Source organism: Ursus americanus, chromosome 28, assembly GCF_024610735.1.
Source record: "Ursus americanus isolate L20-20 chromosome 28, mUrsAme1.1.p, whole genome shotgun sequence".
NCBI lineage: Eukaryota > Metazoa > Chordata > Mammalia > Carnivora > Ursidae > Ursus > Ursus americanus.
Genome location: NC_142154.1, coordinates 33624091 through 33650718, shown reverse-complemented (window position 1 = coordinate 33650718; position 26628 = coordinate 33624091). Strand labels below are relative to the sequence as shown.

Here is a 26628-nt window from a genome sequence, read left to right as displayed (position 1 = left end):
TCGGGTATATACCCAGAAGTGGAATTGCTGGATCATTTGGTAATTCTATATGTAATTTTTTGAGGATCCACCATATTGTTTTCCGCAGTGGCTGCACCATTTTACGTTCCCACCAACACTTCACAAGTTCTCCAGTTTCTCAACGTCCTTGTCAACGCGTGTTTTCTGGTTTTGTTTCTTTGGGTTTTTTCGATAGTAGCCATCGTGCTGTGTAGGATGTAGTTTGGATTTGCATTTCCCTAATGATTAGCGAGGTTGAGCATCTTTTCAAGTGCTTATTGGCTGTTCGTATATCTTCTTTGGAGAAATACCTGTTCAAGTCTTTTCCTCATTTTTTTTTTAAGATTTTATTTATTTATTCGACAGAGATAGAGACAGCCAGTGAGAGAGGGAACACAAGCAGGGGGAGTGGGAGAGGAAGAAGCAGGCTCACAGTGGAGGAGCCTGATGTGGGGCTTGATCCCAGAACGCCGGGATCACGCCCTGAACCGAAGGCAGACACCCAACCGCTGTGCCACCCAGGCACCCCCCTTTCCTCATTTTTAAATTGAGTCATTTGTCTTTTTCTTGTTGAATCATAAGTGTTCTTTAGATATCCTGGATTTAAATCTATTCTCAGAGATGATTTGCAAATATTTTCTCCCATTCTGTGTACCATCTTTTCATTTATTGATGGTATCTTTTGAAGCACAAAAGTTTTAAATATTGCTATTGTCTGTTTTTTAAATTGTTTTCTTCTTTGTGATTTTGGTGTCATATCTAAGAATCCTTTGGCTAATTCGAGGTCATGAAGATTTAGTTGTATATTTTCTTCTAAGGGTTTTATCTCTCACATTTAGGTCTGTGATTCATTTTTGAGTTAATTATTGTATGTGACGTGAGACAGGAGTCCAACTTAATTCCTTCCTCCCTCCCTGCCTCTCTATTCCTTCCTTCCTTCCTTCCTTCCTTCCTTCCTTCCTTCCTTCCTTCTTTCTTTCTCTCTCTCTCTCTTGCTTTCTTCTTTTTATGTATATATATGTTGATATCAAGTAGTTCCAACATCATTTTTTATCTTGGCCCCTTTATTGAAAATCAATTACTTCTTGGGGCGCCTGGGTGGCACAGCGGTTAAGCGTCTGCCTTCGGCTCAGGGCGTGGTCCCGGCGTTGTGGGATCGAGCCCCACATCAGGCTCCTCCGCTATGAGCCTGCTTCTTCCTCTCCCACTCCCCCTGCTTGTGTTGCCTCTCTCGCTGGCTGTCTCTATCTCTGTCGAATAAATAAATAAAATCTAAAAAAAAAAAAAAAAGAAAATCAATTACTTCTAGACTCTAACTTCTGTTGATTTGTCAGTTCTTATGCCAATACCACACTGTCTTCATTACCGTAGATTTGTAATAAGATTTGAGAAATGTGAATCTTTCAACTGTGTTTTTCCTTTTCCAGATTGTTTTGGCCTTTTAGGGTCTCTTGCATTTCCATACGAATTTAAGGATCAGCATGTCAGTTTCCGTAAAACAAAAAGGCAGCTGGGATATATTTTAGGGATTGCATTGACTCTATTGATCAATTTGGGGAGCATTACCATCTTAACAATATTAAGTCTTTTAATCCATGAACATGGGATATCTTTGCGTGTATTTAGGTCTTTAATTTCAGTGATATATTGTACTTTCCAGTGCACAGGTCTCACACCATTAAAAGAGTTTGTTAAATTTATTCCCAAGCATTGCTTTGTTTTTGATATTGCGGTACATGGAATTATTCCCTTAAATTCATTTTCGGATCGTTCATTGCTAGTACACAAAAATAAAACCAAGTTTTGAATATCGATCCTACATTCTGCAACCTTGCTGAACTCATTTATTTGTTCTAATAGTTTTTTAGTGGATCCTTTAGGATTTCCTATATGTAAGATTATAGCACCTGCAAGTATAGTTTTGCATCTTGCTTTCCTATCTAGACGCCTTTTACTTCTTTTCCTTGTCCTGTTGACCTAGCTGGAGCCTCCACTATGATATGGCATAGAAGCGGCAAGAGCAGACATCGTTGTTCCTGATCTTAGGGGGAAAGCATTCCATTTTCCACCACTAGGTATCTTAGCTCTGAGTTTCTCATAGATGGCCTTTATTGGGTTGAAGAAGTTAAAAAAATTTTTTTAAATATTTATTTATTTATAGAGTGGGGAGAGGGGAAGAGAGAGGGAGAAGGAGAGAATCTCAAGCAGACTCCCTGCTGAGTGTAGAACCCATCGCAGGGCTCAAGGTGGAGCTCCATGCGGGGCTCGATCTCACGCACTGAGACCATGACCTGAGCTGAAATCAAGAGTTGGAAGCTTAACGGACTGAACCACCCAGGTCCCCCTGAGTTGAAGTTTTCTTCCTATTTTCTTGAGTGTCTTCTAATCACAAAAGGGTGTTTGGTCTTGTGAAATGCTTTGTCTGTGTCTATTGACATAATCACATGGTTTTGGTTTTTTCTCCTCTTTATTAATCTTGCCAGTTTGTCTGTTTTTTTTTTTTTAACATTTGAAAAGAGGCGCATTTGTGGCTCAGTGGAGCCTATTATGTATTTTATATTTCTATTGTCTGTTATTTTTTATTATTTTCTTTCTGCTTTGGGTTCCTTTTGCTGTTTCTGCTCTAAGTTTTAAGGTTAATCACTCTGCTTCTAATGTAAGCAGCTGGATACATGTATTTCCCTCAAGTGTTGTTTTAACTGCAGACCACATGTGCTGTTTGAATTCACTTCTCATTGCCATTTTGATTTCTTATGTAACTTACAATTGCTTAGAAGTGTGTGTGTGTGTTTTTTTAATTCCCCAAAGTCTGGAGTTTCTGTTATTGATTTAAATTAATTAATTGCAGCCTGAAAGTGTCATCCGTATCATTCCCAACCTTGAAATTTGTTCAGACTAGCTTTACGGTTTAGCATATAATCAATTTTTATAAATCTTCTAAGTATGCCTGGAAATAATGTATAATCTTCAGTCGTTGGGGGCGGTATTGCAAATGTGTCCTGTAAGATCAAATATTTTTTATATTATTACTAATGTTATTCTGCGTGATGTATCCATCATCGAGATATGTTAAAATCTTCCACCATGATGGCAGATTTGTGAATTACTCCTTGTACAGAAGTCAATTTTTGCTTTATATATTTTGAGCTTGTGTTTTTTAGGTACATCCGAATTTACGTAAATATCTTCCTGGTGCAGTAAATTTCTTAATATTTTGTAGTGATTCTCTTGCTGTGTAGTAATGCTTTCTGTCTCAGAATCTGTCTCACAGTCATGTAGCGACTCCTCCAGCTTTACTGTTTTTGTTATTTGTCTGGTTTATTTCTTTCATTCTTTTGACTTTTAACCTCTCCCTGTCCTTATATTTTTTTTAAAAGATTTTATTTATTTATTCGACACAGAGAGAGACAGCCAGTGAGAGAGGGAACACAGCAGGGGAGTGGGAGAGGAAGAAGCAGGCTCCCAGCGGAGGAGCCTGATGTGGGGCTCGATCCCACAACGCCGGGATCACGCCCTGAGCCGAAGGCAGACGCCCAACCGCTGCGCCACCCAGGTGCCCCTGTCCTTATATTTTAACTGTGTCCCCGTGTGAATGGCACACAGTTGGGTTTTATCTAGTTTGACAGTATTTGCCATTTAACTGGGCAGTTTAGTCTGCTTATATTTACAAAGATTATTGATATAGTTACATTTATTTTGATCGCCTTATGTGGTTGCTATTTCTTATTTTCTCTGTTGAGTTGTCCTTTCCTTTCTTGCTTTCTTTGGATTGAGTTTTACATCCTTATTTCCTTTTTCCTTTTAAGATCTGATGTTCTCCTCCGCTTGTTTTATAGTTAATATCTAGAAATATGCTCTGTATTTATTAGTTTAGTGGCTGTTCCGGCATTATAACATGAAGAATTGTACTACGCAGGAAGGGCAAGGTGTCAGCTGATCGCACAGAATGTTCTAGAATGGGGTGTGTCCTTCAGACTTGTCCCAAATGAGAAAAGGAGGCCAGGACTTCATATCCACTATCAGTGGCTGTGTGTGCTGCCCCTGGGCAGGGAGTACAACGTGGTCAGTGTAGTGGCCTTTGGTGAAAAGCAGTTCCCACGGAGGGATGGGTGACTCAGTTCTGAAGGAGGGAAGGGTTCCCTGCTGAGGGCATCATGATATCTACTACAAGAAGACACCCTGCTTTGAACTGACCTGGCCTAGATGTCGCATTGGGTAGTAATAGTCACGTGGCCCCAGCCTAACTGCAGAAAAGGCTGAGAACTGTAGGAAAGCAGATGGAATATTTGGTGAGCATCAGCTGTCCCTGCCACACCTCACTTCTTGGATCTGAGGACTGGCAACATTCAGAAACTCCTAGAAGCTTATCAGTTTGTCTTCAAATATCATAACAAAACTGTTGTGTTTTTCTCTTTCTGGAGAAATAGTCTGTCTCTTATTTATTTATTTTTTTTGAAAAAAAGATTTTATTTATTTATGAGAGAGAGAGAGCAAGGATGGGTGGGGGAGGGGCAGAGGAAGAGGGAGAAGCAGGCTCCCCGCTGAGCAGGGAGCCTGACGTGGGACTCGATCCCAGGACCCTGGAATCATGACCTGAGCTGAAGGCAGTTGCTTAACCAACTGATCCACCCAGGCGCCCTTGGATTTTTGTATCTCTCTCTTAATCTCTCTGAACTGCTTTCTTTGGATCTGCTTTCAGTTCACTAATTTTCTCTTCAGCGAGATCTAGTCTGCTATTTATCCCTTCAATGACTTTTTATTTCAAGGTTTCTTAACTTCCAAGTTATATTAGGTTCCTTTTAAGTCTGTTCGTTTGCATTCGTATTTTTAAGCTGTTTATTTAAACATATTAACCATACTGATTTTATATTTCAGCCTCTATTCCTCGAGCCCTCTTTCTGCCAGCCACGGTTTTTGTGGTTTCTGAGGCCTGGTGTCGTTTGCATGCTCGTGTTAAAGTAGAAATCCTCCCGAAACGATCTGTATTTGCTTTCGTTACGTACCTGAGGGAGCCGCAGAACTTTGACCTCTGTTTATTTGTGACCACTTTAATATTACTACTGGCGATTTCTTGGACCATAGAGGTAGCGTGGATTTGGATCAGAAACTCTGAAATCTAGCCGATGGTTGTGAATTCTGGGGCCAGATTGTTTCGGAAAGACAATTTTCCTTATTGTCTCCTTCTGCCTGGTGAGATTTGTTTCACCTTCTCTCATCTTTAGGGTCCTAATCTTAATGGCAAGGCCTGCCTTTGATGGGCCTTGGGGTTCATCTCTTACTGGCAGATCCTGGCAGCAGGAACTCTGATGCTGAACGGGGCTCCTGGCTGCCCTCTGTTAGGGGGCTTTGTGACTTTCTTGCTTTTGCTGTCATCTCGCTGACACATTTATCCAGCATACGATGCAGAGTTCATCCAGCATTTTAATTGGTTTAGTCAGAAGGATCTTTTGTGACATCTAATGGTCCATCATTCTTCCCAAGCTGGGAGGCCCCCAGCCATTCTTCCCGGTTCTTCCTCCATCACTCTGGGTCCAGGGGTCTCTCCCTTCTGAGAACTCTGTTCACACTTAGCATCTCCATCAGCTAGAACAGTTGCCCGTTTCCCTTGGGTGGATGCAGTGAAGTGTGATGGGCATTTGGAAGCCAACAGACTGGCGTTTGCATCTTGGTTCTTTTTTTTTTTTTTTTTTTTAAGATTTTATTTATTTGACAGAGATAGAGACAGCCAGCAAGAGAGGGAACACAAGCAGGGGGAGTGGGAGAGGAAGAAGCAGGCCCATAGCAGAAGAACCTGATGTGGGGCTCGATCCCAGATCGCCGGGATCACGCCCTGAGCCGAAGGCAGACACTTAACCGCTGTGCCACCCAGGCACCCCTGCATCTTGGTTCTGTTATTAATAATGGCCTTGGAAACTTCTCCCATTGAGCTTCAGCTTCCTTACCTATAAAAGGGCGTTGACAGTCTTGACCGTGTAGTCCTCTCGTGATGATCCGATGAAACAGGGTCTGCTCCTACCGTGGGCTGGGTCTGAATCGGGAGAACCACGGAGACCACAGACTGTGTGTCTGAATGGGTAAGTCACGTACGGAGTTAGCAAACTGTTATATAGGATGGTTCTGTTCTCCCTTGACAAATATCCCTTCATAATCCCCAAAGAGTATATGTAGAGCTCTAATTTTTATATAGTGGAAGTCAGCAAAACATCAAAGATAACTAAATTTAATGATTGTTGCACATACCCGGATGTTACGTTGATGGATTAGTGATGTTTGGGTGAGTAGCAAATTAAGACGTACATAATTTATAAATTACTACATGCTTATTCCATTCCATTTACTTTTTTGCCTTTATTTCAGTAAAAGTATGGGTTATATTGCTGTAATCAACATTATCACGTAATTTGTGTTCTCTTTATAGTGATTCCAAATTAAACCTCTATTCTTGAGTCACTGAGTCTTAGTTTTGTTTTGTTTTTAATTAATTGCATTTGGGAGAAGCTTCTGCCAAGTTTCTGCTCAATTCTGCTAACTTAGAGCAACTGAAATTATCAAGAAATATTCTTAAAGCCATATTTAGAATCAGAAATGAACTATACATTTTATCAAGTTCAAACACAATGAGGTCGTAGATGATAATTACGATTAAGAAGAAAAATTATTTTTTTAATCACATATAGGTTACCCTCTTCTATATGGCTCTTTTTACTCTCTCTTAACACAATATCTAGATCCGTAAAGTACTTAAATTTGATTTTTCTTTTTTTAAGAAAAAAGATACCATAAGGAAAACTGAAAAGAGCAATATTTTGCTTAGTCAAAATTATACTATAATCTATAATTCTCTGAAAAGTAATCTGTATGGAAGCTAATTTCAGGATTATTTGTATGTGACTTTTCCCTTTCATTGTTCAGAGATGCTTTTGTTCCTTTTTTTTTTAAGTTTTGTTTTATTTAAATGTCATTTTTGTTACATATTTCACATGTGGCTTCTTTGGTTTAGAAAAAGCCTATACCTACCTAAGATAATAAATGCGTGCTTTGAATCCCTTTAAAAGTGAAATGGCCAAACCTTCTGAAAGCTTTTGCTAACAACATCCCATAACGAATACGCGTGAAGCGCTCAGACTCAAAGTTAATGTCATTTCCTCCCCAAGACGGGGCTTGCTCTCTATTTGAGGACCCTCCCTTTCACTGATTTCTTTCCATCATCTTGCATCTTGTCTAGATGAAATCTAAGAATGTAATGGCATTTACTTGGCATTCCCATGGTGTGAATCGGAGTAGTTTATGGTCAGGTTTGAGATGCGTTTCAGCAAGATGTCCCGCACTGGAGAAGCTTCGGAGAATGTCACACATCATCTTTGAATTGTTCCAAAGGAAGTCATCAGTCCTCCTAGTAAGAAGCTGAGACCGCATGTTGCCATTTATTTCCAGCTCTCAAATTGCTTTTGGATTTCGGGTCGAATTCTGACCTTCTATTAGTTTCCTCTTGTTGCCAGAACAGATTACCACAGACTTGGTGGCTTTAAAAAGAGGGTAAATTTATTATCGTACTGTTGTGGAAGTTAGAAAAGTGACATGACTCTCACGCGGCTAAAATCAAGGTGTTGCTGGAGCCTCTAGGGGCGAATCCGTTTTCTTGCCTGTTCCAGCTTCTCGAGAGCACCTGCGTCGGCAGCTCCCAGCCCCTGCCTGCCTTCAGTCCCGCAGAGGGGTGTCTCTGCCCATTCCTCTATGGCCTCATCACCCTCTGCCTGTCTTCTTCTGGCCCCTCCTTCCGCTTTTAAGGACCCTGGGATTCCACCAGGCTCACCCGGATAATCCCGATCATCTCCCTATTTTAAGGTTAGCTGATTGCAGTTTTAATTCCATCTGCAACCTTCATTCCGCTTTGCCACGTTAACCTTACATAGTCACAGTTTCTGGAATCAGGGCGTGGACAGCTTTGGGGGGGCTGTAATTCTGCCTGCCACAGACTTTCCGATCGTGTTATACTGTTACCACAGCTTAGCCCATGGCAGATTTTTAAATCAGTGCCTAAAATTGAAAATTGTTTTCCTGGTTCTTAAATCAAAGACCGCATTTTTACAACAAATGGGAAACCGATGGGATGCGCCTGTGTTTCAGCGTCCTTCCTTGCTGCTTCTGTGGGTCTGTGCTGTGTACAGTGCTGGTCATTCAACGGGACTTTCACCCGGGTACACCCCACCTGAACTGAGCAATATTAATTTTTTAAGACATTTTATGTCTTTTTGTCACTTTATTGTCTATTAAATTGCTAATGTCCTTTGGATCCTCCGTCCTGGATAGTGAGATGTAATTTGGTTAATTACTTTTTAGCCATCTTTTATGTGCAGCCAGGAGAAATGTAGCTTCATTTCCTATAAATATTGGGGCACGTGTACAAAAAGCATCCTTCTTCTTGACTCAACATCAGAGGCTTATTTTTTAAAAACACGACACCGATGTTCTCAGCGACATTCACCTGTCATTGCTTAGTACCGACAACGGTCGGCTATGACTTCAGCCTATTTTGTAGTTCGAGTAATTGCACGTGAGTTGCGTGCGAGCGGTTTTATGGTATTTTAATTGAGATCCTAAGTGCTCTGTCTTGCCGGGGCTAAAGCATGGTCTGTCTTGCATGAGACAGTGGCTTTGTGTCCAAGCCGGTGCCAAGGACCCTGCAGGCCTCCCTGCATGGCAGGATATAATTGGAGCATCAGCGAGCGGCCTGTCCTTTGGCTTCTCTGTTTCCTCTGTGTCTTCTGCCTGCCAACACCTGACCAGACTCCTCCCTTGTCTCTCCCTCCTGCTCTGGCTTTTCGTGCCCATGTCTTTGGGGGCATCTTGTCCCTCTTACCTAAAGGAAACCTTCTCTGTTGCAATGAATTGGATTCTGGGCAGGGAGGTGATGGTTGGATGCTGAAGCACGGGGTAGGCCGTGACCAGAGGCATGCCCCGGGAGCTTGTGAGGACAGCAGGTGCTCCCCTCGCCCCACCGAGTCATAGCAAGATCCCCAGGCCACCTGCCGACACCTGTGGAAGAACGTTTGCTAGGCACTGATTTAGACACATCGTCTCTAACCTCCCCACGTGTCTTAGCCATCTCAGGCTGCCATCACAGGGTGCCACAGACTGACTGGACAGACAGAAATTTACTTCTCACAGTTCCGGAGGCTGGAAGTCCAAGATCAAGGTGCCGACAAAGGTTGGTTCTCTGGAGGCCTGTCTCGTTGGCTTGCAGACGCCCCCTCCGGGCTGCCCCGTCATGTGGTCGTTCCTCTGTGCGCTCCCGCCCCTGGTGTCACCCCTTCTTCTGAGGGACGCCAGTCAGATCGGACCAGGTTCCACTCTAACAGCCTCGTGTTAACTTCATCCCCTCTTTAAAGATCCTGTCTCCAAAGACAGTCACGTTCCGAGGGACTGGGGGTGAGGGCCTCCACCTACGAATTTTGGAGGAGGGACACAATTCAGCCTGTGACCCCACTTTGAAGCAGAAACTGAGGCTCAGGGAAGTACCTGACAGTCCAAAATCACACCACCAGCCACGAGATGAGAGCTCCTCTCCTACAGAGCCCTTCTGAGAGGATGCAGGATAGCGCGTAAGAGGCGGAAGAAATGAAGGCTGTGGTGTGTCTGCCGCTTTCAGATTGGCTCCCCCTACTTCTGGGAGCTTGGAAAACGTCTTAACCTCCCTGGGCCTCAGTTTCCTTTTCTGTGAAATGGGGACAATGAAAGGCTGTCCTTCACAAGGCCGTGAGGACTGCTTGAGATTGGGCGGGAAGGGCGGATGGCCTCACTGAGGGCACCTGACCCCCCCTCTGCCTCGCCCCGCTTCCTGCTGTCAGAATCCGCTCCTATTTACCGCGAGCCAGAACGCTCCATGGTTTTCCCCAGCTGACTTGCACTTTCATAGCTAGAAAAACCAAGGGTTTGAATGGTCGCAGTGGAATTTCAGGCGTCAGCCGGCAGGTGCACGGCGTCTTTCCTGGAAACTAAGGCTTGGCAGGCACTAAAAGGAAAACCCGCTTCTGTGGCCCTCCACCGCGGGTACCTGGGGGTTCGCATTCTAAATAATAGGGGGCACACCATTTGATTTCCTTTCCCATGGAACTGCCTAGCCTGCAACCAGGGATGCAAGGCGAATTCCTACAGATCAATTCCACCGTGCAAATCAGCCAGCATCTGCGAACCGGGGCTGCTTGGGAATGAGACCCAGCTAGGAGAGTACTAAGGACAGCGATTGCATTTTGCCTTTTGGGGTTGGGACTCGGTGTGAATACAAAATTGTTTTCCAGTGTTTCATTGGTCGCTTAGATTTACGTAACACGTCTTCTTGTAAGATCTACTCTATGCAAAGTGCCTTGGCGAGGCCGGAGCGGGAAGATGGAGGGAATGCCGCTCCTTTCCTCTGCTCAGAGGAGCTCAGAGCAAGAGTGCATCTAGCATTTTGGCCTAATAAACTGAGGTTCAAGTTGAGGAGGGAAGGGGCAGTTCAGAACCTGGCTCTTCTGGGACTGAAGGACTCCCTTTTTTTTTTTTATCCTCTCTTTATCTATCTCTCCTTTTTTTTTTTTTTTTTTTTTTGGAGGGGCTGCTTTAAATTCTCCCTCTATGGCATGGCTAGTGGGCTTCCCATCCGTGTCTCGGGTCAGGATAGCAGTTCAGAGGAGATTCTTTCAATACAGGCCCAGTCCTGGCGTTGGTGGTCAGGTAGCCTCCCTGGGTCTGGGACAAGATTCTGAAGTGCGGTCAAGTTGTCCAGCTTGTGAATTTCCCAGCCCTTCTGTTCCCCTCTGGCTCTTGACTGTGTCGGCGCCTTCTCTTGCTTCCCCAAATGCAGGAACCAAAGAGAGAAGAACGGTAGTCACACCCTGAGTCGCACTGTAGACCACTGCCCACCCCTGGGCCCCGTGTTCAGGCTGTCATCCCACAGCACTGCCCCACACCCCCTCGTGCCATCAGCTCCCATGTGCCCAGCGCTCTGCAGGGCCCTGGTCATGAGATCTCCTACACAGGATCTGCTAAACTCATTCATGTGAAGGAATGAATCATCAATAACAGCGGCTCCGTTCTGGAGTCTTCGCGTTTTAATAAGAGGCCAATGTCTTCATAAGCTTCTTTTTTTTATAAAGGGAAGACTGAAACGTGAGATGGAATGATAGACCCCCAATTTCTGCCGCAGGGCCTTTGCATGCCCACCAAGCACGCGTTACCCTCCTCTCATGGATCGAAGGCTGAAGGCCATGGGCCCGTCTGCCTCCCTGTCAGTGGCCCTGTGGGGTGGGCAGCTGCAAGCCAGGATTCCTGCTGCCTGGGACAGAGGCCTGTCCACTGTAAACTGGGGATGTCAGCAGGATTGAACGGTGAATCAGAAACTGGAACAAATTGCTTTAATCAGCTAAGACCCAAACCTAATTCAAATAGTATTTTTTCACTGGACCATGAACCAGCTTCATGGGTCCCCCTCCCCCTGGTTGACCAGTTGAACCCAGAACTGAACTAAGAAGGGAATGTATTCACAGTTTTGTTCAAAGATTTTTTATTCTATTTTATTAGAGAGAGAGCACACAAGCAGGGGGAGCAGCAGGCAGAGGGAAAAGCAGGCTCCCCACTGACCAGGGAGCCTGATGTGGGACTCGATCCCAGGACCCTGGGATCATAACCTGAGCCAAAGGCAGATGCTTAACCGAGGTGTCCCTTTTTTTTTTTTTAAGATTTTTTAAGGGGCACCTGGGTTCATCCCCCTTGCCTCCTTTTCACAATTACATTTTTAATGGGTCCAATGGAGTCCTCTGGGCGGGTTGACGCCCACAGGTCAGCTGACCAGTCCACCTGTATTCTCGGGGGTGGTGACCTAGAGATGTGCCAGGTGGGCTGCGTGGGCAGGGGCTGGCTTGGGCAGGCCCAGCTGTGGCAGCCCCTGCTCCGCGTATCCCAGGCTAATGCCATCACTGTCTTCATCATCAAAAGGCCTTTATGAAGCGCCTGGGTGAATATATCCTGGCCCTGGCCGGGGATCTTCTGCAGAGACCTTCCCACCAGCTCCTGACATCTGGGGCATGTTGGCTCAGACAGACAGCGTATATGCCATCCAACCACGAAGGCATCCAGAGACTGGGCTGTAGGCCCCAGGCAGAGGGCGCAAAACCAGATTCTTAGGCAATATTCATGACAAGAGTAAGTGTGCCTGTCTGGGAATGTGGAGATTGGCTGGATTCCCAAAGGGAGCCGGGGTCTTGCGTTCCCTCCTCCAGCCGCTCCAGGCCTCTGGAAGGACATGAGATTTTAGAACCTACGGGAAGGAGGAGAGAAGTGGGGGAGGGAAGCAGCTTGACAGCCCAAGGACTTGGGGTCTCGTGTTCCAGGCTTCAGAGTTCAAATGCACAGCCTGGGAGAAAACTGGACGCCACCAGAGCTGTCCCTCCTGAGACCCTCTGGCCACCCTCTGGCCTCACCTCAGTGCTCCTTTCTCTTCCCCCACAGGTGTTCCATGAGCAGGGCATCCTCTTCGGCTACCGACACCCACAGAGCTCCGCCACTGCCTGTGTCCTCAGCCTTTTCCAGATGACCAATGAGACCCTCAACATCTGGACTCACTTGCTGCCCTTCTGGTACCTTCCAGCCTCCCTGACCGGCCATGTCATTCAGGAGCCCGGGGGACTGGGGCTTCCTTAAAACTCAGGGATGTTGGGAAGGCTGGGGGTCCATGCTGGCATTTTAGGGACTCCCCTGTGGTGCATGAGCCTGGAGCTGGGAGATGTTGGGGCCTGGCAGCTGGGCGAGGGCATTAACATACGGATTCTAGTAGATTTCAAGGGGCTCCTGGCAGCTCCCCAGTCTTTCCCAGCACCGAGGCCTGGTTTGATCTTATCCCCTTCAGTTTGGAGGTTTTCTGAGTCCTCCAGAAGCCCTGGTTAAAATGTCACGAGCTCGAGCAAGTCACTTAACCTCTCTGAGCTTCACGTTTTCCTGTCTGTAAAGCAGGAGATCTCCCTGCCTTGCCCAGGGTTGTTGTGAGGATTACAGGGCGGCTGGGGTGGGGGTGGGGGAAGCATTGGAAGAGGCTTCAGACATGGAGCTGTGGAGGCCCCGTGATCCTTCTGGAGCCACAGCGGCCAGGAGGCCGCTGGTCAGGTAGCACTTTCATGGGGCAGCCACCAGCTCAGAGGCCCACGAAGACTCCTGTCGGCTGACATAGGTGTGGCCCAGGGAAAGGGGCGGCTTGCTCCCATCCTGTGGCAAGTCCCGGCACAGGCCAGACTCTGGACTCCCTGCTGATTGTTGCCCAGAAGCCAAGAGAATAGGAGGAACCTCGGGGTGTGCTGCACACAGAGGTGGGCTCGGGGAAGGCCGTGCTTGCTCATAAGTCAGAAGACAGATCCAGGGCCAAAATGCAGGGCAAGGCTGGAGCCAGAAGCCTCCCCAGAGGAGAGAGGGTCTAGGCCTGGGGTGGCTGAGGGCAATCCGTAAGGAAGCCCTAGGGCCGCAGACTGCGCAGGGTGGCCTCCAGATCCTGCTCAAGGAGGCCCTTTGTCATTTTACTTTATGTGTGTGTGTGTGTCCTTTTAAATTTAAGCAAACCTAAGTACACATTAGTAAAAAGTCTAAATGCTCATAAAGTATAACTTGCAGATGGGGACAGAGTCAGTGTCTCCCCCTGGTCCCTGTTCTCCTCCTTGGGGCTGTCCGTCCTCCCAGAGCCCCTCTGGAGATGTGAGCCCCTGGGGCGTGTGCACAGCCCGCCCTGAGTCCTTGCGTCCTGCCGCTCTTCCCTGCCTCTCTGCTGTCCCGTCTCCGTCCGGCCCCCGGCCTCTCAGGCTGCGCGGGGCTCCGTTTTGTGGATGAACCACAGTGATCGAGGCGTTTCTACAGTTTGTGCTGCTGGGGAACGCCGGCCCTTCCTTGCTTGTCTGGGTCTGGAGCGCCTGGGCACGGACCCCTGTGGGGTTGGGGTGACTTTGTAGCTGTCCCGAAGCTGGGCTGCTCTGGCTGAGGCCCTCCTCCGCTCCCCCCCCCCCCCGCTACATTCAGCCCCCTGACACTGCCAGGCCTTGGGAGATGGTCATCACCCAGCAACACAGGGTGGGGAGGGTTTAGGAGAGCCTGGAGTGAGATGGATGCCCTAAGAAAGTGGAGCCGGGGAGTCATCTTGAGATGATTGGACAGGTTTTCAGCTCTGTTTTTGCTGGGACAGGAGGGGAAAGTTCATAAGTGTAGCCAGAAGATGAAGTGATGCACCTTGCGTTCCTGTGGGAAAAGCTTTGGAGTCTCCTTCCCTGGGAGAGCCCGTGGGCAGAGGCGCTGGCTTTCTGGCAGCGGGCGGTCTGTGGAAGTGGGCAGCTCTGCCGGCAGCCCCCCTGCCTGGGTCATAGGGCGGGCAGATCTGGTGCAGAGCTGTGCTGTGTCTCCATGTGGGGGTGGACCCAGAGACCTAGACGCAGCGGGTCGCAGCATGGGACCAGGCCACTCAGAAAGGCGATGGCAGTGTGAGCGGAGGAATGGCCTGGAGAGGAGGGAGAAGATCTTCCTGTTGTCTTCTAGACTCTCAAGCCCCCCCCCCCACCCCACCCCGGAAGGTTGCTTCTGTTTGAGGAGCCTTCCTGCAAGGGGACAAAGACAAACCACAGGACTGGTGACAGGCCCCATATGGATCCTCTGAGGAGTGGTTGAATGCCATGGGATTCTTTAATGTAAAGTTCAAAGAGGCGAGGAGGGGTTATGAAGATTGCCTTGGATATTTGATGGGCTAGTTTTCTGTGGTCCCGTTGAGGGGGAGCAAGGGCTGATCAAATGGAGATCGATCCCAGGAAGACAGGTGTCAGCTCAGTGAAGAACGTTCTGACACTCAGAGCTGCCTTGAGAGGTAGTGAGCTCCCCATCCCCAGAAGCATGCAAGCCGAGCCTGAAGAATCATTTAGGCAGGATGCTGTAGGAGAGATTCTGTCATTCCAAGGTGGGGAGAGGCCTGCACTAGATGAACCTAAAGGCTCTCCTCTTGCCCCTTCTGCCCATTTCCAACCAAAATAGGATCCCACTCATCCTCCCTCCCTCATAATATTTCACCGAAGTGAGAACACACAGGGTTCAGTTATCTCAGGGGAATGGAGGGCAGCAGATAGTCCAGTGAGGCATCCAGAGGTGCCCCCAGCCTCGGAGCTTGAGCGGGCCACGCTTTGTTCCAGGTTCTTCGTGTGGAGGTTTGTGACCGCCCTGTCTGTGACGGACATCCAGAATGACAGCTACTCCTGGCCTCTGTTCGTGTACATGGGCACCAGCTGCGTGTACCCCTTCGCGTCCAGCTGCGCGCACACCTTCAGCTCCATGTCCAAGAACGCCCGGCACATCTGCTACTTCCTGGACTACGGGGCCGTCAACCTCTTCAGCCTGGGTACGTGGGGCCCCTGCCTTCTCCCCTCCCTGCGCCTGAGCCGCTTGCCCCTCGCCTGGGAGCTGGGCTCACCACAGGGCTTGGAGGGGCTTGCGGAAGAGTCGCAGGAAAGCCCATGCCTCCTCCAGGCTCCCGATGAGTGTTTTGTAAGAAACTTGTCCAGAGCTGTGCTGGCCAACACGAACTGATTTCAGCGGGGAGCAAAGGCCCGATCTGGGGGGTAGCTGACCTGTGCGGTGTAAGTACTCCCACCATGGCCGCCCTGCGGCCACCAGTGGGATGCCCCTGCCCATGGTTGGAGAGAGAGACACGGAGCACACCGCGGTAATTCCTCTACGCAGACAGAGGAGACGCATTCACGGGAAGTTACTACGTTTGTTAATGTGGTTATTTAACTTTGTAAGCATATGTGATCGGCTGGGTTTAACAGTCGTCTGGGGAGATCTCCGCAACCGTCACCGTCTGCCATCACAGGCCAGGGTGAGCCAGCTCCGCACGTCAGGGCTGGTCTCTGTCCTGCCCGGCAGAGAAGGGGGGTCACGAACCCCCCTTGTCGAGAGCCTTAGAGGGGTTAGCAGCGTGCTCAAAGTGCCATGGGAACCGAGGGGTGAACCCAGAGCAGGTGAGGTTGGGTGTTGACTCCCAAGCCTCCTCGTGTTTTCCCCTCCACTGTGGGGGCCCCTCCTCTGGCTCCGCTTCTCTCCCCAACTGGTGGGCGTCCCTTTGTCCCCAAGTATCCCTGCTCTGGCCTCTTCTCCCTCCTGCTCCTGTTCCAGGTATGAAGGCAAAGGCATCGTCTTCCCTTGCCCACGAGGGGGTCCGTGAGGAGCCTGCCTCCATCCCGTTTCCTCCCCTCCCTCCCTGCGCCGCTCACACGCGCGCACACGCACAGACACACACACACACACACACACACACACACACACACACACACAGGCTTTACCATGTCACCTCCCACTCCTCCGGGCTCTGTGTCCAGCCCCTACCATTTACTAAAGCCGCAGTTGCTGGGGCCCTGCCTGCGGACACCCAGCTTCTCTTCCAGGCTCTGTGGCCAGCCTCTGACGCAGGGGCCCCTCCGTGCCTCCCAGGCCACCTCCCTTTCTCTGGTCCCCGTCCCATCACTCCTGCTTCTCCTCCTGCCTGTGCACGTCCTCATTCTCCCTGGCTGACTCCCCCGTTCTGCTGCCCTGGCAGCAGGCAAGCTCAGAACCAGGCCTTGGGCCTCTGCTCTTGTGTGGTCCGGCGTCAGGCTGAGCTCCCACCATCCCCCAGCACCTCTGCACCAGGCTCTCCCAACCCCGTCCTAGTTTACCACTAACCTGAGGTCCATGCCGTGTCCAGCCGTGTGACCGAGACTGTCCACATTCCCCCCCCCACCACGCACACCCGCTCCCCCTCTTCAGTGCCTCCCCTGGCTCGTGGTTCCACCCCAAACTGGTCTCTCAAGTCAGAATCTCTAAAGAGCCCTCGAGTTCCCTTCCCTCCCATGCCCCTGCCATCCTGTTAGCAAGATCAGGTGAGTCTCTTCCCCATATTCCTCTCGGATGGCCCCCGTGCCTGGGCTTTGCTCTGACCCTCCCGCCTCTCCCCTGCACCCTGACAACAGCCTCCCCTCCACCTCCTGCCCCTCCCCCACTCCTGCCCACTTCCCCCGGGAGGCTTCTCTAACACCTTCTAACCATGGCTCATCTCTGACTTAAGACCCTTCAGGACCCCCGTTTGTCCCGGATGAAGTTCAAACTCCTTAGTCTGGAGGCTTCCAGAGCCCTTGATCACCTGCCCAGACTCACGCTAAGAGCAGGCATTTTGGAGGCCCCGCTAGACGGCCCCTGACACACGTCACGAGGGGTGTCATCGTGCACTTGATTGGGGCCCCGCCGCCACCCCCCCTAAATCTTGGGTGAGTTTCTTAGCGTCACTAGGTCCCAGTCCTCTTGTCCACAAACTCGGCATCGTGTCCTCCTCACGGGATGGCATGAAGAGGAATTGAGCGTGGCAAGTGGAACGTACAACATGGTGCCGGGCGCTTAGCATCGGAGGGCAGCCATTACCACGACCGTGTCCTTAACCCTGACGTCCGTCCCCTGGGATGGCGGCTGTCATTATACCCACACTACAGGGGAGAATAATGAGGCACCATGAAGGGAAGTTACTCCAGTCACATGGTTTGTAAATGGCAGAGCCAAGGCCAAGGTTCGACCCAAGGCCCAGGGGGTCAGCCGCCACCCTGAATTGTCCCCCTTCCCGTCACTGGCTTTCTGGATCCGTAAGCGTTCCTCAGGGTCTGGTACCCTCCCAGATGCCCAGGACTCAGAGAAACATTTACGTACCGAATTACCAGGTGATTATGAAAGGATAGAACTCGGGAACAGCCAGATGGAAGAGGTGCACAGGGCAGGGGGTGGGGAAGGGCTCGGAGCTTCCGTGTCCTCTGAGCGCACCCCTCTCCCTGAATCACCACGCGGTCACCAACCCAGAAGCTCTCTAAACCGCTGTTTGGGTTTTTATGGAGACCTCGTTAGTCATGATTGATGAAGACATTGGCCATTGGCAATGGATTCAACTTCCAGCCCCTCTTTCCCTCCTGGAGGTCAGGGATGTGGGGCTGGAAGTTCCAGCCCTCTAGGAACTGGGTTGGTTTTCCTGAAAACCTTCCCCTCCTTCAGGGGCTTTCCAGATCACCTCATGAACATAACACAAGACACCTTCCGTGGCTCCTGGCTTAGGAAATTCCAGGGGTTTTAAGCGCTCCGCGCCAGGAACAGTGAAGAAGACCGAATGTCTATTTCTTACTAGAAGTCTTTTGGCTTCCCACTGCCGTTTTGGGCAGGGTCTGAGGCTCCCCCCCGTTCTTGCGTCACGCGCAGAGCTTGGGTGCCTTTGGCCCCAGCCAGAGTGAACGTCCTGCTTCTGTCAGGCTGAGGAAGAAGCTGTCCCCTGGAGGGGGTTCCCAGCTGAAATCCCACAGGCAGCCTGGGGACTCTCAGCCCTTTCTGCCTGTGTGACCCTGGGAAGAACACTTGGCTGCACCAGACTCCGTCTGTCAAGTGGGGTCAGAGGCCAAGCTTGAACTTGGCGTGGCCGAGGCCCGCTTCAGCCCTGAGCTAGGGTTCCAGCATTCTCTGTGTCTTCAGAGTAGCAGGTCACCGTAGGGCCGACCCCTGAGGCCCTGGCCGACAGGCCTGTGGCTGTGTCCCCCAGAGGAGACCTGGTGAGGGTAGCTGGAGAGGCCTTCTGGGCCAGGTCCCCGGACACACGTGGCCCCTTTGGAAAGGACAGCGGTCTCTTCTGTTCTTTCAAAGAACAGCTGCAGCAGACGGGCCTCCTGAGGGCCCTTAGGGACCCTCCTGTCATAGAGTCCCAAACCTAGAACAATGGAACACCAAGGCTAGCCTCTTAGACCCGCCTCTCCGCTGGCCAGTCCCCCAGCCCACTGATGCTGCACGCCTCCTTGCCTTGGCAGGGCCCCTCCCTCCCTGCAATGTCTGTCTTTCCACAAGGGGTGCCCCGTGTCATCGGCAGGTGAGAGGTGCACCCTCAGAAAAGCTGAGCACCCTGACGTGTCATCATGGAGCAGAGCTTCGGGTTAAAAGGGGGACGGTCACTGAATTGCCTCGGGTGGGAGCTTGGCTTTGCCGCTTTCTAGCTGTGTGTCCCCCAGGTGGGTTGCTAACCCTCTCTGTGCCTCTGCGTCGTCATCTGTAAATGAGGCTAAGTGCAGGGTTTATGTTTGAGGCGATTGTCAGGATTATGTGAGTTACCGAGCGTGAAGTCTCGGGGGCGATGCTGGGCTCATAGTAAACACGCAGGGTAGGGTTTGGGCAGGCAGAGAAGAGAGGGAGGACGGTGGGGGGGGGGGGCATGGCGCAAGCAAGGTGTGGCAGCAGGGCTCAGCCAGCTGGCGGTGGGCTTGCCAAGGGTCCAGGCTCCGCGGCGGCCTGGCTTCTGGCCCAAGGCTGGTTTTTCCCTCCCCAGGCTCAGCCATCGCATACTCGGCTTACTCGATCCCGGACGTGATGGTGCGCACCGCCTTCCACGACTGCTACGTGCCCCTGGCCGTGCTGAACACCATCCTTAGCACCGGCCTCTCCTGCTACTCCAGGTACCCGGCGGCTGTGCCTCCGAGGGGCGGGGGAGGATGCTCCGTGGAAGGGACGCTCGGAAGCCTGGGGCTGGGTTCTAGACCCGCTTTGCGGGCACCCATCAGGACATTCGAGGGGATCCACACTTGGCTTAACACGCTGCCGTCACTGTCTTGAAATTCATGATGAGTTTTGAACAAGGGGTCCCGTCCTTGCCTTCTGCACTGGGCCCCGCAGATGATGTGGCGGGTCCCGCTGCGGGGCGGGTCGCTTATTTAGCTTTCCTGGACCTCAGTTTGCTCATCTGTAAAATGGGGGCCACGCGTCTACCTGCCTCGGGAGATGGATGTAAGGGTGACAGGGAACGTGCCCCGCACGCCTGGCCCAGAGCCGGCGGCCCATCCGTGGGCAGGCTGCTGACCGTGACGGAGCGGACCCGCATCTGGACACACGCCCGCTGGCCGGTGATGTTCAGGTGGCTGCGCGTCCCTGGGGAAGGTCCACGTCACCGGCTCTCATTCCCTCTGGTTTCTCCCTTTCGCTCAAGAAAGCTCATCGCAGCGTGAATACAAGAGACGTTGTCTGGGGGGTCACGACTGTAGTTTACTCAGCATTTCGTAACAGCGAACTGTCCAAGTGTCCACTTCCCTAAACGATTTAGGAACCTCTCCAATGGCGGTGTTGGGGAGACAGCCCTGTCTGGATGGTGCCGGGGTGCTGGGTGCTCCCTGGGCTCAGGACTCTCGGGGGTGGCTTTAGGAAAGGGCCCATGGGAGGCTGGTTGGGGGCCCCCGATCCTCTGTCCCCAGTCTCGATTCCGGGGAGCCAGCTGGAGTCTCCCCATTGAACCACCTCGGAGAATTACTATTCCTGGCAGCCGTCCACTGTCCCTGCGCCCCCCAGGAGGAAAGGGAGAGGGAAGGAAACTTCTGTACCTTCTCTGCGATGATCGTGGCTCCACCTTTCCTTGGGTGACACCTGGGTGTCGTGGGACCGAAGATAGGCAGGTTTCTCAAACTTGACAAGCTGGTTTTCTTTAAAAAATGGAAAGATAGAGATTCTTAAAGAGTGTCAAGAATACTTGCCCCTAGGGGCGCCTGGGTGGCACAGTCGTTAAGCGTCTGCCTTCGGCTCGGGGTGTGATCCTGGCATTATGGGATCAAGCCCCACATCAGGCTCCTCCGCTGGGAGCCTGCTTCTTCCTCTCCCACTCCCTCTGCTTGTGTTCCCTCTCTCGCTGGCTGTCTCTATCTCTGTTGGATAAATAAATAAAAAATCTTTTTTTAAAAAAAAAGAATACTTGCCCCAACTTGTCTCCACCTGCCTGTCTTGAGACAGGTTGGGAGCGTGGAGTTGCTTTGTGTGGGAGGGCGTCTCATTTCTAGGCTCAGTGTCAACAGGAGGGTTGGTTCATCCCATGAAAACAAGCCTGGGGGAGGGAGTGGGAGCTGAACTCTCTTCCCTCTCCCTGGAAATGCAGAGGCCCCCCTACAGCTGTGAGGACATAGGGTCTGCCCATTGGGGTAGAAACTGAATCAGACGTTACCGGGTTATTTTTGCCTCTTCCCCACTTCCTCAAGGACTCGTGTCGATTAGAAACTCTTTCTGGAGCGCAGCCTCTGTGCCAGGCTGGAGCTTTGAGGGCTGCACGGCTGATGGGGAGGTGGGGGTCGGGCCCTGCCTTGGTGAGACAAGGCATAACACACACACAGGAGAGTAACCAGCATGCCAGCAACAGCCCAGGAGGGATGAAGAGGCCCTGGGGGCATGGGGCCCCGATGTGCGGACACACCTGGATGAGTCACGGTCCTGTCTGGTTAGCTCCTGTTGGCTGTGCAGCTGTGCTGTTTGCAGTTTAGGACTGGAAAGAGGTGAGCACGGTGGGCTGAGGGGGCATGGAAGGCGCCATGAGTGTTGAAGAAACAGTCCCAGAGTTCAGGATCCAGGACTGTTTTCCTAGGAACGCCCAAAGCAAATTTGCTGCCTTTTTTTTTTTTTTCTTAAAGCTTTCTGAATCACCTATAAGCCACCAGGGTAGATGGCTTTCTTCTAGCCAGACGTCCATCCTGGTTGTTAATAATAAATGGGTCTTCTGCACGCGGCACGCCTGTTACGTTTGGACATACTTATTTGGCAGAGCAGACTAGCCAGGAATCTCTTGATGCCTGTGTTTGGAGGGTTCTCCCTTGTCAATGAAATGGATTATTTGTTTACTTATGGGTCACATCTGTTGTTATTCCGTCTGTCCAACCATTCATCCATCCACCTCCTCATTCACCATCCCTCTACCCAACCACCACCTATCCATCCATCTACCTACCCGTTCACCCATCCACCTATCCAACCAACCAACCATCCATCCATCCATCCTTCTACCCACCCAACCCAGCCAGCCATTCATCCATCCATCCACTCATCCATCCACCTGTGCACTCATCCAGCCATCCATCCACCTATCCATCCATCCATCCATCCATCCATCCATCCATCCATCCATCCTCCCATCCAGCCATCCATCCACCTATCCATCCATCCATCCATCCATCCATCCATCCATCCATCCATCCATCCATCCAACCATCCATCCAACCATCCATTGATCCATCCATTCATCCAACCATCCATCCATCCATCCATCCATCCATCCATCCATCCATCCATCCAACCAACCATCCAACCATCCATCCATCCATCCATCCATCCATCCATCCATCCATCCATCCATCTATCCATCCATCCATCCAACCAACCAGCCAAACAACCCACCACTCAACATTCCTTAAATGCCTGCCATACTCCAGGCATCATGTTAAGATCTGGGAATACCAGGAAGAGTGAGGCACAGCCCTTGCCCTAAGACAGCACCCAGTGTAGTAGTTGAAGCCGACTGCAGACCCCCCAGAAGCCCAGATGGAGTCATCATTTCCTCTAAAAGCCAAAGGAAATGGCATCTAGAGTATAGCATTACAGAATGTAATGTATGCAAATAATGATAATACAAAATGACACCTGCTTGGATACACACATTCCTGCAGAGTGGTACTAGGACTGAGTATTGAGGGAGGTTGAAACCTTAGCTGGAGAGGAGGGAAGGGCCCTTGGGACAGAGCAAACAACCTGCCCAGGGTGAGGGGGCCGGAGAAGACGGCCCTGGGAGGCGGCAGGGGGCTCCAGAGTTGCTGGAGCCCACACAGCTGGAAGGAGGAGCGTGGCTAGAGAGGGTCTCCAACAGTGGCTGGGATTTGAAGTGCCTCGTGTGTCCTGCTGTGGACTGGTCCCGTGCTGGTGAAGGACAGCGGTCTCTGCAGGAGGGCCGTTCCATGGCCTCAGCTTCTGAGCCGAGGGGCTTCCAGGCGTGTCGACGGCTTCCGGTGTGGGGGCTGGAGGAGGCCTGTGCTGAAGAAAGCCGAGGCAGGGGGCCAGAGTCAGAGTGGGATGTCCCATCGGAGGGCCCTTTGGGGTCCCTTCTCACCTGGTCCTCTTCTTTTCCCTGGTTTCATCCCCTTCTTCGTCTTCAGGGTCTGAGGAGTGAGAAAGCTAGCTCCTGTGCTCGAGTGACTCGGCCCCCCTTCACTTCCGGAGACGCAGGTGGAGAGGAGGGCCAGGGCGCCCTGCGGTCCTGGATTTCACAGACTTCTGGCTTCACCTTAAACAAGGGCAGCTGAGATGTCTCTGGGCGTTCTACCACGCCAGGGCTTCAGAGTCTTCTCCAAGATTTCTCTCCTGGCCTTCCTCCTCCCCCAAGCCCACGTTGCCTCGGCCCCGGGCTCCAGCAGTCCACGGTGTGGCCAGGCAGAGAACCGCCATCTCCTTCCCTGAGCAAGAAGCAGACCACAGACCTCCGGAGTGGTTTTGAGTTATTCACCTGCCTACCAGAATATCACGGTCTCAATGGCATTCATTCCTTTGTGGTACCTGTCCTTGAGGAAAATCTCCCCATAGAGCCCTGTGGACTCCCTTGAATCTAGTTCAAAAGAATGTTCCAGAAACCTGCTTGCTTCTTCTGTAGCATTTGAGAAGGGAGAGGAGAGAACGCAGGACCTCTCTGTGGCTCTCTGAGCAAGATGGGGTGACGGAGACCTGGCCTGCCCCTCCGGCCGGACACCCAGAAGCCTAGGAAGGCGTCCTCACTCCCTTAGGGACATCAGTCACCCGGAGTTTGCTGTCCATCACAAGTCACCGCAGGCACTTCATTCGCCTCGTTTATCCGAGGCGTCCAAACGTTGTTTTGTTTTGACAAATAGTTGCCCAGTGCAATGCCCTGCGGTCAGTGCTGTGAGGGAGAGAGGGGACTTTTCATCCCTGGTGGAAAGTGCACTGCACTGTGAGAGCTGTGCCGTGGCGGTGGCCGTTTAGAGTGGCCGGGAGCAGACCCGGGAGAGTGTTCAGAGGTCAGAGCTGGAGACAGGAGTCAGTGGTTCTCAGACACCTCCAGAGGTCGGACGGCTCAGCCAGATGACAAAGTGCTACTAGGCCCAGGGGCCAGCATGTGGAAATGTCTGCATTCGCGATGTCACCCATACACTGGAACAGCCGTCATCACACATGTGCGCGCGCGCACACACACGCACATATACACACGCACCCTCTGCAATAGAATGTTTCCAAGGCCTACTGGTTTCAAGCCCTGGTTCCAGAATTTGCTGGCAAATCCCACCGGCTTTGCTGCAACAAGATTTATCAGGTTTTAGAACAGACCGATGCAGCATTGACCCTCTCCTGGTGGAGGCTTCTGCCAAAATCCGGTGTTTCCTGCCAACCTGGTTCTAGGCAGAGGAGGCCTGACTTCCTGTAAACTGGTCTCTCCACTCGGTGGTGCAGGGACTGTCTTACCAGGTGGGGCTTTGGAGGCTTGGGGGCATCTCCCGGAATCTCTGGCTGGGGCGACACCCTGTGGCTAACTGTGGAATTGCACCTTGGTCGTGGGAGGCCCCCTTCTGTGGCTGCTGGCCCTTCTGCCTTTTATTCTCTGTTGCTGTCTCTCTTCTGTTCTGCTTTTTCTCCTTTTTTTCCCTGTAGACTCGGCTTTGCAGATGGAGAGGCTGGTTCGTTTGCCCCTGGGGAAGCACTTTATCAGGCCGGGCGAAATGTTGTCTCAAGTCACAGGAAATCCATGGTTTGGGGGATGGCCCTCGCCAGCCAGAGCCAGCTTTCTTCCTGTGTAAGTGGTCACAGAAAGAGCATGCTTTCCTAGTGAGCCTCTTCGAACCCAGGAAGGACAGACGGTGACCGTGCATGGGGAAGGAGGGAGCGGGCTTGTGGTTGGACTGGGTTGGACAGGGTAGGCTGCGAAAGCTGTTGAGACAGGCTCTGGCTGTGGGGGGCAGGGGGCGTGTGTCCCATTTGCTCCCTGGGGCAGAGGGGGTATAGGCAAGGATGAAGGCTGGGTAGTGGTCCGAGGCCTGCTCAGCCTGCCGGAGGGGTGGGGCTGTGAAACTTGGAAGCCGGACCTCGGACCTCGCTGGGTGTAAATCCTAGGTTCGCCTCTTATCAGTTCATCTGACTTCAGGCAAGTCTTCCAGAACCTGTCTGTCCTTCCTGTTCCTGTTTTCTGGCACAGCATAGCTGTAAGGTGGGGAAGGGAAGAGAATGAATCCCACTACACATCTTTTATTAAGAGCTGCTGTTTAGCCAGTGTTCCTTTGCGACATGAGTAAGCCCCTTGCAAGTATAGTTTCATCAAATCCTTGCAACAAGCCCGCGAGGGGGTACAGTTGGTGTCCCTGTGTTACATGCAAGGATTTTGAGGTGCACAGAGGTTATCTAACCTGTTGGGGTCACGTGATCACAAAGGGCAGAGGCAGGGTTCGAACCCAGGCCGTCCAGGCCAGACACTGCATGTGAATCATGGCCCGGAGCCGCCCCACCTCTCCCAGGGTTGGTGGTTTACTCCAAGGCTGGGGGTCTTGTTTGGGGGGATGATACATTGAGGTCCCTTATTTCTCTTCCTCCTTTTCCTTCGGCTTCTCCTCCTTCTCTACTCCATGACTGCCACGTGCTTCTCTGACTTAGGATGGGGTCAGGAAAGGAGAGACATGCAGACATAGGCTTGAGGGAAGTTGGTGCTTATCCCTGGAGGCTGGGCCCCTTCTCGGGGCCCACAGCGGCTGCCTCTTACTCTGGGGCAGGGAACCTCATGCTTGGCTGCCCCGAGGGCTAAGCATAACAGGGAGGGTCCCCTGACTGCTCAGGAGGCGGATGAGGAAGTCTCTGCCATGTCCCACGCCATAGGACACGGGGGACAGTGGGGTTTGTAGTCAGGTGACTGCACCGGCTGTGGGAACAGGGGCCAAGGGCCCAAGCTGGATGGAGCAGTAGACTGTCTTTGGTGGGGGAAGGGGCAGGCTCTGGGCTGGGACAGGGCGCCTGGGGAACAGGGGCGGGGAGCGGTGGTGGGACACAGATTCCATCCCTGCTGGAGAGCGTGCTGAGGGCAGGACCGTCAGGAGGGCTCAGAGGGCCTTGTCTGACCGACGGCCCCAGAACAGCCACCCCACCAGCCCTGGCGCCCTGACTCTGCACACCACCTTTGTGGGGACCCCTGTGGGCACCGAGGGAGGAACTAGCTCTCCACAGTACACTGTGGTATTGGAGGGGGTACCTGGGCAGCCCAGCCTGGGGCCCGAGCACTCCTTCCCTGAGCCCCAGTGCAGGGCTGTGGTTTTGTGTGGGGATTCTCTCTGCTCCTCCAGTGTCCTCCTGGTATCCAGCCTGCCGTCTGTGCTGCCCCACTCCCCACACCCTGGGCTGCGGGCCCGAGCGAGCTGAGGCCCTGTGGCGCTCTGTCCGGAGGTCCCACTGTCTCCGCCACAGTCAGCACCACTCATTTTAACGTTGGCTTCATCTTTGGACTGGAGGCGGGTTGATGAAGAAGAGGGGGAGAGGCCACATTTACTCAGTTTCCCCAGGCCAGTATCCCTGGGTGTACTAGGGATTCCAGAAAGTTCTGCCAAGTCATGAAACACTCCCCTGAACCGAGGGCTTCTGCACAGCGATCACCTGGGCAGCTCTGACTAGGCAGACATCTCATCCTTCCCAGACGTGCTCACCCCAGGAGCGCGTGCCGGGTGGCCACCCACGCCCCACACGTCTCCCTGTCCTGTTGTTACTGGCCTTCGAAAAGGCTCTTAGGCAGTTAGATAACTTGTGTCT

The 26628-nt window shown here is 51.7% G+C and overlaps 1 protein-coding gene across 7 annotated transcripts in view; it reads left to right on the top strand.

Annotated features, from left to right (window-relative positions):
* Positions 1-26628, top strand: part of PAQR5 (progestin and adipoQ receptor family member 5) — a 73090-nt gene that overhangs the window by 37327 nt on the left and 9135 nt on the right. For 6 of the 7 annotated variants that reach the window (XM_045810774.2, XM_045810768.2, XM_045810770.2 and 3 more), the window contains 3 exons: positions 12487-12614; positions 15186-15391; positions 19370-19496. In XM_045810774.2, the coding sequence (XP_045666730.2) occupies positions 12568-12614; positions 15186-15391; positions 19370-19496 (380 nt within the window). In that variant the 5' untranslated portion in view covers positions 12487-12567. Of the gene's footprint in view, positions 1-9102; positions 9209-12486; positions 12615-15185; positions 15392-19369; positions 19497-26628 lie in introns of all 7 variants that reach the window. The other variant, XM_087856822.1, reaches the window with a different exon arrangement.